Below are 14,516 nucleotides of genomic sequence, written 5' to 3' on the forward strand. Positions count from 1 at the left end.
TAATTTTTAGAATTAAATAGCGATCAAAACTGTTGAATTTAAATCTTCTAAATAGCATTTAAATAGTTATTATGGATGCTGAAATTCATGTTCATAAAAATCCTTCATTGGCTGATGAAGCCATCGATATATCTATAACAGGTGAGAAGTTTTTAAATTTTGATATTGATATTGACATATCGGCTTTGATATTGAAATTATAACAAGACTCATTAAAGTTAAACTACTTTTCACAAAATTTTCCATATTATGACAACAAGGTATTTTATTAGGATAGGATTTACATATTTATCCTGGGGGAGAGGAAAGGCGATAATAAGACAGCCTACCTAACCATATGGCGAACCACAGCCTCTCGTCCTCTATTCAGAATAATGTCATCAGTAGGTTCATAGTAAATGAAGTGGCCTTTCATAAATTACAAAATTTAAAAAATGGTTGAAAATACGAAGCAATATACAAAGTTGACTGAATTTGACATCATAAGAACCTATGTCACTCCACAAGTTATTGAACAAGAAATTAATGAAGGGCAAATTAGGGGGACCCTATACTTGCCTACCAAGAGCGGGGAAATATCCTGGTAAATTATGATAAAGAAATCGGAATATAAACTTTTGTCTTTGAAGTGTACTCAGTTGAAGTAAATCAAATCAGTACTGCATGGCTATTGCGGCATATCCTGTTCTATTCATTACTATAAACAAACTTCATCACATATACATCTTCTTGTGAAGTCTGGAAAATTCGAATGTTGGGCTGGGAATTCGGATCTACCATAATTTTGTAACCTATGTATCATTGGATGTTTGAGGAGTGTGAAACACCTCACAAAAAATTATTCCGATGAAGATAAGTAATGATCAGTGTGTGCTCTCAAGAACTAATTTGTTTTTTCATGTTTTGCTTATGTCAATTTTGGAAAGTCGATAAGACAGCCTAACCATATGCCGAACCACACCCTCTCGTCCTCTATTCAGAATAATGTCGTCAGTAGGTTCATAGTAAATGATGTGGCCTTTCATAAATTATGAGTGAAAGCATGGCAATCATCAAATTTACATACTATGGCTGACCAATGCCTTTTAGTAGACATTAAGGTGTAATAAGTTTTGATGCCCCAAAGCTTTTCTAAATATAAAGATCTGGAAATTACCTCAGCTAACTAACTATATCGGTGCTTTGCAATATATTTCCAATATACATTTACTTGGGAGCTTTAGACACTGTTTATCAATCTAGGTAGTAATTAAATATCAGATGTTATTTTATATAGTATTATGGTAATTTTGATCATAATTTTAACCATGTTTTTTTGTTTGCATATAGGTTTGAACAAATTTCAAAAAGTTTCTCTTCATGCCAGTTCAAAACTAGCCAATGGGGCTGTGTTTGAAAGCACATCACATTACATTGCAGATAATTTGGGTGAATATATAACATATCTCAATATTAGCATGAGTTTCCTAATGCTAGTGTTTGACAACCCAACCCATAAAGTCCCAATATCCAAAATGAAAAGATTTTTGCTTTATATGTTGTACTCAAAATTTTGAGTTGCATTAAATAATTTTGTGACTGGTATTTTGAGTGATTTGTTATTTCCGAATAAATGTTCTTGTTGTCCTTGAAACGGTAATATTATCCCCTTGTTTTGTGGCGATTGACGTTAATGCTGATTTTTATAAGACTGCTCTCCCACAATCCTTGTTTTGCTATCTTTTGATAAAACTGTAAGTTGATAGTTCTGTCATTGTCAATTGTGTATCATAAATTATAATATAAATATACATTCCATATTAATTTCCTTTCCATTGTAATTTTTTTATGCCTGGTTGTTTTCACATTTACAGTTGACAATGTGCTTGGAACAAAAGTGTTTTTCATTTTAAATTCATGTCCTGGCATGTTGTACTTTGTTGAACCACCAATTTAAATTGTCTTTTCAGGGTGTATCGACCTACGTTCACATAAATCATATGGAGGAACTTATGAAGGAATTTGGCCAATGGGTCCGATTAGTTTCATGACACCGTCATCTTTTAATAAGGTTAATTTAATAAAAAAATATAAATTTGGTGTGCATTTAGGTTTGACATTATACAAATTCATTGTCTATTTTTACAGCGCAAGCACGAGAGGTTTTTAATCAAGGACCCGATGAAGCCTTTCACAATAAAATTGCAAGTCTTTGATTCTTTCATCCCAGAAATGGTTGAAAATACGAACAAATATAAAAAGTTGACTGATTTTGACATCATAAGAACTTATGTCACTCCACAAGTTATTGAACAAGAAATTCATGAAGGCAAAATTAGGGGGACCCTATACTTGCCAACCAAGAGTGGGAAATACCCTGGTAAGTTATGGTAAAGAAATGAGATAAAAAAAATTTGTCTTTGACATATACTCAGTTAAATAAATCGAATCAGTACTGTATGGCTATTGCAGCATTCCTATTTTACTCATTACTATAAACACGCTTCATCACATATAGGCAGGGCTGTCATCGATATGAACCAAAAAATAAGGACTTCAGGGGAATATAATAATAGAATAACAAAGAACGAAGTGTAATAAACAAAATTTTATTCATGCCACCCCCATGACTCCCAGGATTTGCTATAGCAATTCTTTATTCTTAGAAACTATCTTTTCCATCTCCCTCTTAAGTTGTATTTTGATTCAAGTTACACGAACTGATTTTGGCCGGTAGGCTATTGTTTTGTCATTGTGTCAATTAATTTGCTGTTATTATGTAATGAATGTGCGAAGCAATCAATGAGGTTGTAGAATATCATTTCTATCAAATCAATCATTCAAATTGACCTAAGCACCTGGTATTAGAACCTCTAACCATAAAATGTGGACAAAAATAAGAACACATGTTAAAATAAGGACGTTTCTTAGAAATAAGGACAAAAATATTTTCTAAGACAAAACCTTAAAAATAAAGACAAATCTTAGAAATAAGGATATCATGGCAGCCCTGCACATCGTCTCATAAAGTCTGGAAAAATTTGAATACTGGGCTGGGATTCACTATAGTTTTGTAACCTATGTATCATTGGATGGTTGTGAAGTGTGAAACATCTCACACAATAATTATTTCGCTGAAGATAAGTAATACCGTATATACTCGCAGATGGGTCGCAATTTTTTCCTTATATTTAAAAAAAAAATATAGGTGCAACCAATCCGCTCAACATAACAAATTTATGTGTGTTTTTATTTTTTTGTCATTTCTCAAACAGGGTTAGGGGTCTGAATGTATTGGCAGAATGATATACAGGTCTGTAGCGCGCTGGTTATTCATGAAAATCATAAGGTCTGCGTTTGCGTACATGCACTTATTATTGCTCACAGGTGTCAATAAACATATAGGGAAAGGGCGAGTATATACGGTAATCAATGACAATATTTTTTTCCATGTTTTGCTTATGCCAAATGTTGGTACTATTAGGTTATTGCCCCACCACTTTTCTGAACTGTTTTCTTGGGTTAGGTTTCTCTGTTTATCTTACTAATCCCAACCTAACGATCGATAAACAGAATTAATAAATTTTGAATAGAAGAATGGTACCCAAATCTCACATAGCCTACATGTTTACTTTTTTTTCGTTCAGGTGTGATAAGTATGAGTGGTGGATATCCTGGAGCTATGAAACACAAAGCGGCAATATTAGCGTCACATGGATTTGTTGCTTTAGCGTTGAGATTTTTTGGCACAGATGATTTGCCCTCGACTGTGGAAGGCATTGATTTGGCCTATTTTATTGATGCTGCAAGGTTTTTAAAGAATCATCCAAATGTCCAAGGAAGAAATGGTGTTGGCATTATCGCAAATTGTGCTGGAGCTGTCTTTGCCTTTGCTGCTGCAACATGCGCCCCAGATGGACTATTCGGCTGTGTTGTTGCAATAAGTGGTTGGTTTTTCTCATTTACAAATTTTGAATATGATGGCAAGAAATGGAAATCAATGCTATCATTTGAAAATTTCAAACCTGGACCGGAGGGCACATATATATATGATATTGATAAAAACCAAAACAACCCCTCTATGCTGTCCAGACTTACTTTACCAGATGATAGTCATTTTGCTTTCTACAAACGACTACACACTGCATATATGTTTGTTCATGGTGGTGAGGATGCTGATTTGAATAACAATTCTCTGAAAATTGAGAGCGTTGCCAGAGATTTTCTCAAATCTTACAACCATCCAAATTATCAATTTGTATTTTATCCTAAGGCTGGGCACTTGATTGAGCATGCATATTTCCCTTTTGCACGAATAGCATGGACATTGAAATTACCACGTTTCTTTGGAGGACAACAGCCTTATCATAGCATCGCACAAGAGGATTCTTGGCCGAAGATTTTGAAATTTGTGCAAACCAATCTGATGAAGAATTGCCATAAGTTATGATACTCTAGCATATATTTAGAGCAGAATGACATTTATGTATATTGCAATCTGTGTCAAATGACTGTATTATTTCTGTTTATTATTTGAACTAGTGATCAAATCTTTCTAAATACATAATGTAGTTACTTATGCAGTATTATCAAGCTATTTTTCACAACAAAATAATAATTACCTATCATATATTACTCTCTTAGCTTATATATTGCTTTCACTTGACTGAATATGAGTCAGCATTCAACTGCTTTCACTTTACCACATAATGTCTGATAAGAAGCCTAGAATATGTGTCAATAAAGATCTGTCACTTGCTGATCAACATATTGCAATTTCAATAGAAGGTATTGACAAGTGTTTATATTCCTATTATTGTTCACTAAGTTTAAAGAATATATAATTTAAGGAACCTACGCGATAATCGATATTCCCATTGTGTGTGCACCAGGTTAGGCCATAATTTTATTCAGATTTTCCTTATTTTAGTTCTATTACGAGTTCGGGGACTGTCTGTGTTAGCCAAGTGTAAAATCCCCTGACTATAAGTTTCAGTCTCTTTACACAACTTGATGTGAAATAGGCGAACAAAATTAGTTACCATCCATATGGATACACATACTACTGGAGCACCCAATATTACCCTTACATGTTCATAAGGATTTTGCTGTCTCTTTGAGTCATCAATACAACAACGAATCTCCTCTTGGGGCATTTTCAATAATTTACTGATAAATAAAATGAGTGCATATATATGTTGCACATATATGTTGTAAAATATTTTAGATTCAAAATAATCGTACTTATTTATCATCAATTATTTTCGCATAATAACTCCCAAATTTGGTACTCTTTCCCCGAATAATAAGTATCATTTTAATGCAGGACTGAATGCATTCCAGAGGGTGTCCCTGTATGCTAAAATAATCCTTCCAAACAAAGCAGCTTTCGAGAGCATATCAAATTATATAGCGGACAGTTCAGGTAAGATTGACAGCTCGACAAAACTCCAAATCTATATAAATAGGCATTTAATTACAAATTATTCAACGACCTTACAAATAATTCTTGTATTAGCCATTTTCAATTTCTCAACAATGTCTATGCAGCCATAGTATGGCAATTGAATTTGCTCTAGTCCAGGAGTGTGCAACATTTTTTGCCAGCGGGCCATATAACCAACTTCTGACATCTAGCTGGGCCATTCAAAAAATTCAATATCTTTCGGGTACACAATGAATTAAACATTTCTCCCCACAAAAAGGCTATAGCATAGAAGACGAAAGACTTAAAACTATGGATTTTATTCGGTGTGTGCGCTTCTTTAAACATAAACTGCCAGGTTAGAATTTGATGCTTAGCGTGAAAATATCGGAGTGTTGACAAGGGCCACACATATTGTTTTGGCGGGTAGGGTTGTGGCCCGCGGGCCGCCTGTTGCACACCCCTGCTCTAGTCTATATCATAGATTCTCAAAGTGCTCCATAGGGAGCCCCAAGGCTCCGTGAGAGAAACCTGGGGACTCCGCGAGCTACTGATTGAAATACTAAATATTTCTTGAATACATCCCAGTCATTTTTATTTTACTCTGGAACATTAATCAGTTCGGTAAGTAACGAATGTGTTTTTATAAATTTATTGTGGGGCTCTGTAAATAATAGTCAGACCCTTCACTGGCTCCATAACACCAAAAGTTTGAGAGCCACCTCTCTATATCATGAATTGCTATATTTTAAATTTCAGGTCGTATCTGTCTGCAGTCGGATAAATCATGTGGTGGAACATACGAAGGAGTGTGGCCAATGGGGCCGCTAAGCTCAATGGTACCATCAAGCACTAATGAGGTAAAATCCTATTTCTACATTTTTGAAAAATGGTATAATGGAATGAATTTTAATTTATCATCCTATATTTTAGCGAAAGTATGAGAGGTTTTTAATCAAGGACCCAATGCAACCATTCACAGTACACCTACAAGTTTATGATACTTTCATATCAGAGGTAGACAGTGTTCCCCAAATGAAACACAAACTTTTAACTCAACATGACATTACCAGAACATATGCTGCACCTGGTGTCTCCGAAATAGAAATATGGGAGGGAAGAATCAGAGGAACGCTATACATTCCATGTGGAAGCGGAAAATTTCCAGGCAAGTGAATCCTGAGGGGTCTATCAGGATATTGCCTTCCAAATCTGAATTAGCTAACCAAGTATTCGATTATTCTGATTGAGCGTTAGATTACCAAGCACGAGTTCAGATGTTCAAAATCCTGTGGGGTATAATTATGTGCGAGAGACAATTGCTGGACTCCTCACCGCTGTAACCGCTTGTCGATCACGGCTTACCCCACAATCGAGTCCATGCATCTGAGAAAAAAAATGACAAAACTAGTCCCATGGACAACTAACCGTACAAGAGGCAGCAGTACGCCGTATGATTAACAGATCTAACCGACTACCCTATCCCTCGAGATAAATAAGGAAATTTTATCCACATACTTGTCCTTATACTTATCTTCAACCATGTCCTCCTCTACTTATATAAATTTGAAGACCTCTTGCCCTTCAATATTAACTGATCAAAGTGTTAGTCCGAGATTGTTGTATTTAATTTTTTTTCACCAACTTCATTATGATTCAATTCAATAAGGATTTTTTACTTATCTAGGTGTGATTAGTATGAGTGGTGGATATCCAGGTGCCATGAAACATAAAGCAGCACTTCTTGCTTCACGTGGATTTGTTGCATTGGCTTTAAAATTTTTTGGGGCTGATGATTTACCTGGAAACTTTCAACAACTAGACTTGGGATACTTCGTAGAAGCAGCAAAGTTTCTAAAAAATCATGAACGTGTTACTGCCAGTAATGGTGTTGGTATAATTGCGAACTGTTCTGGAGCCAGTTTGGCACTTGCAACTGCTAGTTGTGCTCCCCATGGTCTCATAGGATGTGTCGTCGCAATAAGTGGTTGGATTCACTGCTTTGGACATTATTGGTATGAAGATCAAAAGTGGAGTCCATCTTCTTCAATGAAGAAAATAAAAATGACAATAGAAACAAATTCAGATGGTATTGTTGAATGGAGATATGACGTTGCCCCAATAATGTTCAAAGAAACACCAGAGGAAGGCAGCCATTTTGCTTTTTATAAACGATTACATACAGCATATATGTTTGTCTATGGCGGAAAAGATGGATATTTTCCTGACACTCCAGAATTTGTGAAAATGAATAAAAACCTTCTGATTTCCGCAAAACATCCTGCTTATAAATTTTTATTTTATCAAGATGCAGGGCATTTGATTGAGCATGCGTTTTCCCCTCTTGCGAAAGTCGCTTGGACCTTTCATGAACCTCATTTCAATGGCGGAGCACAACCTGGCCATGGCTTAGCGCAGGAAGACTCTTGGCCAAAAATTTTGCGATTTGCTTATGACAATCTGACAACAAATCAAAATAAACTTTAGAGCCTTGAGTCATGATAAATCTGTTTATCGTTCTTCTATGCATCACGCATTCGTGGTCAAAAACCATTATTTTATTCTGAGTGTCACCTCATGGTAACATCGGCCAATTTTATTAATTCGCAGTCTCAGAAGAGCAGGTTCAACATGCTACTAATCATTGACCGTCAACAATGTTACATGTTTCTTGGATATTACAAAGGCTTTGCTAACCGTGTGAAATTTCATGATACTGGTACATTCTAGGAGCATTTCGGGGAAATATATATATATTATTCGTTTGTCAATACATTATTTATCTACATTCTTTTTGTTAAAAGATATGTTACTATTTAGTTTTCGCCCAAAAGATAACTTATCACATCGTTCACATTATTATGATATAGCTATGTGCTGCAGAAACGCTCGTTGATGCAAATTCTTCTCACGGTGCCTGCAACTTTTTTTTCCTCTACTATCGGTACTTATTCCATGACAATATATATGCAATTGATAAGAACATGATGTATTTATTTCAATATATGTGTCTTGTACTCTTACAGGATATAGTAAATGGAGGGATGAATTGAAAGAATGGAAATATCACAAGTGCGTGATAAGATTAATAAATAATACAAAAATTAATGAAAGGAATTATTAGTAATATTGCATAATAGAATGCAATTGATAAGAACATGATGTATTTATTTCAATATATGTGTCTTGTACTCTTACAGGATATAGTAAATGGAGGGATGAATTGAAAGAATGGAAATATCACAAGTGCGTGATAAGATTAATAAATAATACAAAAATTAATGAAAGGAATTATTAGTATAATTGCATAATAGAATGTTTGCATACGCTCCCGAAACTCGTTAATAATATCAGAGGTCAAGTTATGAAATAAACAACAAAGTCCACTTGAATTCGTTTCTTTGCTGATAAACAATGCGGTAGAGGATATTCTAAAACCCATCCCAAAGAAGATGCAAATGATATTATAATAGTGACCTCCTCGGGACAAATATATAATTCATAGCCATCCTATCATACGAGACTTAAGCCAAGGCGATGGTCCAGTTAATTGAAGTACTATCAAAAAACACTTATGTCCTATCAATTTCTAATTGCATATCTTAAATAGATTAGAACGATTGTGCGTATCAGCAAAATTTGAACATTTCACTTGGCTATGGAATGAACTGTTAACTAAAGTTTGGTGTGCATATAGGTCAATTGGTACGAAGATATTTCAAAATAAATCTTGGAGGTAGTATATTATTTTGTAAACGCTTGTCAAAAATGCTGATAACCAACAAAGAAGATGTTTAAAGGATTCAAGATGAATAAAAATAAAATGGAACTTACAAATTTCATTAAAAAGTTCAATCAGGGGAAACAAAGAATGATTGCTCATTAAAAAACCTTCGAGCCACTTCAACTATTACCAGCCTATTTGATTTTGTGCAAAAATTGTGACTGTAACCACTAATGCACCTGTATTCTCCTATACATGTTTAATGCTATACTGCAGTTTCAAACTCTATTGCATCATAGGTTTCTGGTGATGGGGTGAATCTTGACAGATAAGACCTATCACTATCTTTTATGTTAGTGGGAAGTGAAAGCTTTGGTTGATTTTGAGATTTGTAAGCTTCCTCTGCCAGCTTCTTCAATACTGCTGTACCATTGGCTGTTGTTTCAACCATCTTTGAAAACAGTGTTTCAGGGTTTTGTAGCAAAGTATGAGGATGGTCAAATTCCATAACTTTTCCTGCATCCAACACCATCACTCTGTCTGAATCTATGATCGTATTAATTCTGTGAGCAATAGTTAAAACTGTACAATATTTAAACTTTTCTCTTATTGTGACTTGGATGAGACGATCAGTTCTCAAATCGACATTTGCAGTCGCTTCATCAATAACTAAGATTTTGCTTTTTCTCAGAATGGCTCGAGCGAGACAAACAAGTTGTCGTTGTCCAACGCTGAAATTAGAACCAGATTCTGCAAGTTCACTATCCAGTTTCAGAGGAAGAGATTCTACTACTTCTCTCAGCTGGACTTGTTCAAGTGAATCCCATAAATCTTCATCACTGTATTGTGTGAATGGATCAAGATTTCTTCGCATAGTCCCAGTGAATAGAATTGGATCCTGTGGTATAATTGACAATGCTCTTCTCAAATCATTCAATCCTAAAGGTGTAATTGCAATTCCATCTATATATATCTCACCAGATGTTAATTCAGACAGGCGAAATAAAGCAGACATAAGAGAACTTTTTCCTGCACCTGTTCGACCAACAATGCCAACTTTTTCTTGTGATTTGATATTGAAACGGACCTTCTTTAACACATCTGGACCACCAGTATAATACGCAAACGAAACTCGATCGAATGTAATTATTCCAAGGTTTGGCCATGAAGCAGGTGGTTTCTTGTCCGGTTTTACGTCTGCAGCTTCTGAAGGAATACTGTAGTATTGCTGAACTCTTTCAACCGAAGTCATCAAATTTTCTACTTCTGTACTCTGCCTTACACCCCATTGAAATACTTCTAACAAAGCTATAGAATAGGTCAAAGACATACCAACTTGACCAGGATCAACATCAATAAATGATATTGTTATGAAAGACATAAAGGTGACAGTTGTTACAAAAAATGCACTTAAAACATCCAATCGAACTCCAAGCCAGCGACCCGCACATAAGAACAAGTACCATGCACTGCTGTGCAAGTTTTGTCTCTCATGAAACTTCTTTTCAAATGTATCCTGGACTCTAAATGCTCGGACTGTAGTAAGACCTTGCAATGTAGTAGACAGGAGACTGAAAACCGGACTTCGAGTAGATCCTTCCAATCTTTTGATATCCCGCGAAGTTTTTAAAAAATACTGCCTTAACCAGAAAAAAACAACAACCAATGGCAGTGTTATAACAGCCACCATATAATTGATAACAATTGTGAGAATCAGGATGCTGGTGATAAAACCCCATACATACAAAAAGTCATAAAATGTCAGTGGCAAAATATCATCGATTTGACCCATGTCTTTGGAAAATCTGTTCAGCACTCGTCCTGAAGGATTTGTATCGAAAAATCTGATCGGTGATCTCAAGATAGCATAAAACATTTTTTTATGCATATGTTTCCCGGATGACACACAAAGATAAAAATGCATTATTGCACGAACCCATATGCAAATATATGTTATTGCAGTAAGACACGCATATATCATCATATAAAAGTTTGTGTCAAATACATCAGAACTTTCAGAAGTTGATGGTGAATATGCCAAAGTAACATTTTCTATTATTGTAGTAGACCAGTTCAAAGTACTTGATACATTGGATTGTAAGTCACTCCCAAGCTGTTGGTGTTCTTCATACTTTGTTGCCCACATTGATATCCACCAGTCACATAAAATAAATGAAATATGGCTCAATAGAATAACTATAATAAAGAAGAAACCAAAAATTTTGCTTGCTCCGACTCGAAAATATTCAAGATAAACACTTCCACTAACACTTCCTTGAACACGCATTTCTTCCGCTGCTTCTCCATCGTTTTTATTTTCTGGGTTTGTTGTGTCCGAATTTACAGGATCCTCACCTAATAAACCCAACATTTCTTGTGACAATACAGACTTCAATGAAATAGTTGAAGCTGTCATTTTTGGATCTAGTCTCTGTTTAATTAAAACTGAGTTTTCATCCTCAATTTCTGAAAATTGAGTCTCTACCAAACTAGGTTGGACCTCATTTTTCTCTTCAAGCAAAGCAGCAAAATCTGTTCCATCAGCTTGGAGTTCATCATACGTGCCATGGCTCACGATCTCTCCTCCTTTTAAGATAATAATAATATCAGCATCTTGTAGCAACTGAATCTGATGTGTTACAAGAATACAAACTTTATCTTTCATAATCCCAGATATACAATGTTGAAACAAATGATTTCCAACTTCTGCATCTACAGCACTCAATGGATCATCAAGCAGATAAATATTTGCATTTTTACGATATGCAGCTCGAGCTAAGTTAACTCGCGCCTTTTGGCCTCCACTCAATGTAACACCACGCTCCCCCACCATTGTCAAATCTCCATTTGGTAATAATTCAAGATCTCTCTCCAGACCACATGCATGTATTACTCTATCGTACCAATCTGCATCATATTCTTCTCCAAATAAAATGTTTTCTTGGACTGATCCAGCAAATACCCAGGGCACTTGGTTTGCATATGCTATATCACCTTGAATTTTAATTTCTCCAGAAGATGCAGGCAATTCTCCCAAAATCGCACTCAGAAAAGATGATTTTCCTGAACCAACAGGACCAATGACTGCCAGTAACTGGCCAGATGAAACTCTTATATTAATATTTTTCAAAGTCAAAATTGTGTTTTCATCCACTTTTCCATTATCATCCCAGCTACCATAAAAATTTATAATTTCTACAAAACTTCCATAGGCAGCCATCTTATCATCAAGTAGATTATTTCTGTATTCACTATCACTAGATTCTATGACTTGATTTAGATTTTCTGTTTCGTCCAATAGTAGAAACTTTTCAATTCTTCTGACTGATATCCTAGATTCTGCGATATTTTCAATCGCTAATGGAAAAAATAATCCCATAGACACTCGAATAACATTATAAATTCCAATCACAGTAAACACTTGAGATGCTGTGAGTTCACCGCCATTCCCAATATAAACAAGAAATGTAACACATGCTATTAGTTTTGGAGTACATAAATACATTGACAAGTTGAAGGAACGAAGCAGTGCAGTCCACATCACCTTTCGTACTTCACTTTTGCGAATAGCTGCAACCGCTTTTGCAAATGGTTTTTCCCATGTATACATTTTAATTACCCGCATTCCAGTAATGATTTCATTCATAAGTCGAATACGTTCGTCCGTGATAACTGTAGTTTTCATTCTTAAGCTTCCAAAGACTTTCCCATTTAAACTCTGGAAAATCATTGTTAAAAATAAAATGGCAAAGCCTGAAAACACAGCTGGTCCAACTACACCCCATAATATATAGGCACAAATGACCGATTCTACTGGTCCCACCCAGATGTAATGAATAAACAGGGGCAGAGAATCAAATCTTAAGACATCTGTTGCACCAAGATTCACGATTTGCCCAGTGGTTGTCTCACTTATTGCTTTTTGACTCAATCGTAATGTCTTTTTATACATGAGTGCACATGCAGCAGCTCTGAGATGCCAACCTAATCGCTGAACATAGTAAAAAAAAATATGATGGAAGATTGCGAAAAAGAATGAAATAACACTGATGAAAGTTGCTGTCATGTATGCATCCCATTCTGGCATAGAATCCATGTTTTCAAAATATGAGACGAGTCTTGCAACCATAATAGGATGAATTATTGCTAGTGATTCTTCAAGCAGATACACCAATCCAAGCTTGAAAGAAAAGAAACCATATGTTTTAATAATGGCACGACCAAGACTTGGTTTTCCACCATTTTTTGCTATACAGACTTCAAGTGCCCAATTTTCTTCTAATTTTTGAGAAACTGTTTCGGAAGTATCTTCTTCAGATAGTTGCAACATATCTTTTTCTGAGAGGGTTTGCTTCGCTCCTTTTACAAAAAAGGAATTCAGCCACCAGAAAGTACATAAGGATAGTATAGTTGCCTTCTCTCTTCCATTTGGCTGCAACTTCATATTGTGAATTTTTCGTTATTTCAAAATTAGGTTCTTGTAAAATTTCATGTATTTTTACATTTTAAATAACTTCGAGAATTTTTTTTATCAAATATCTGAATTAATTTTAACAGTCTGTTCTCAAGTCAGTAAACCTGTATTAAAATATTTTCCATGATTTGGATTCTAACCCTAGATATTAAAAAAGTAATCAGACCGACTTACTACTGTATTATAACAGTGCTTACAACTCTATTCAGTCAAACTAACACAGATCCAAGGTGGAAGCAGACAATTTATCCCGGTCACCTAGATTGGGCCGGAGTATATAGATGGAGTAGGACTTAATTTACATAAGGTTTAAGATGGGAAAGTTTGTATCTGGCTATCAGCACTTAGACTTTCCTCTCTTGATTGACTGTGGCTCAGTTATCAAATTGCAGTTGATCTCTAAACAAATCTAAACTTTTGGTTGATGAAAAATATACTGCCATAGGGTGTTGTATGACCTACCGTACATCAAAATCCTTGATTTGAGTGTTTTCATATATTTACTTTTTATGCAAGTCAGTTCTTGCATTTGCCCCTGTATAACATCAGACTCGTGCAGTGTTGTGCTTCAGTACGTTAAGTCTGATCTTGACTGCCTGGCTTCTCAAATTTCTAATTCTGTTATTCTTAATTTTAAACCCCTACCCTATTGATTAGAGTTTAATTGAAATGCACTTAGCTAATTATCCGCTTAGAAATTCATTTGTGCCCTGCTTGAATACAGTGGCAGTTAATAAGCTACGGTACTCTACCTCAAAATATTATACATACAAAACTGTGAACAATAGTTTATTACTTTTCATTCAAGATTAATTTCTAACGGCAGAACGGTGCATTTATATAACATCATATTTAATCTGTGTACTAGTTCGGCCTAAACCCTATGATATTTTTGTGATAATGTCAACCTATCA

General features: G+C 35.2%; 2 protein-coding genes and 1 pseudogene across 2 annotated transcripts; 2 read left to right on the forward strand and 1 right to left on the reverse strand.

Annotated features, from left to right (window-relative positions):
- The first annotated feature begins 2 nt into the window (after positions 1-2).
- LOC120343825 (bile acid-CoA:amino acid N-acyltransferase-like) lies at positions 3-4,623 on the forward strand. The gene is made up of 5 exons (XM_078112527.1): positions 3-141; positions 1,330-1,428; positions 1,950-2,050; positions 2,128-2,359; positions 3,627-4,623. The coding sequence occupies exons 1-5, from the start codon at positions 72-74 to the stop codon at positions 4,427-4,429; spliced, it is 1,305 nt and encodes a 434-aa protein (XP_077968653.1). The 5' UTR covers positions 3-71; the 3' UTR covers positions 4,430-4,623.
- A 2-nt stretch (positions 4,624-4,625) lies between these two features.
- On the forward strand, positions 4,626-8,558 carry LOC120343818 (bile acid-CoA:amino acid N-acyltransferase-like). The gene is made up of 5 exons (XM_039412840.2): positions 4,626-4,767; positions 5,306-5,404; positions 6,164-6,264; positions 6,338-6,572; positions 7,092-8,558. The coding sequence occupies exons 1-5, from the start codon at positions 4,689-4,691 to the stop codon at positions 7,889-7,891; spliced, it is 1,314 nt and encodes a 437-aa protein (XP_039268774.2). The 5' UTR covers positions 4,626-4,688; the 3' UTR covers positions 7,892-8,558.
- Positions 8,559-9,031: 473 nt separating this feature from the next.
- Positions 9,032-14,075, reverse strand: LOC120343808 (ATP-binding cassette sub-family C member 4 pseudogene; annotated as a pseudogene).
- Between the last annotated feature and the right edge of the window lie 441 nt (positions 14,076-14,516).

This window comes from Styela clava, chromosome 5, assembly GCF_964204865.1.
Source record: "Styela clava chromosome 5, kaStyClav1.hap1.2, whole genome shotgun sequence".
NCBI lineage: Eukaryota > Metazoa > Chordata > Ascidiacea > Stolidobranchia > Styelidae > Styela > Styela clava.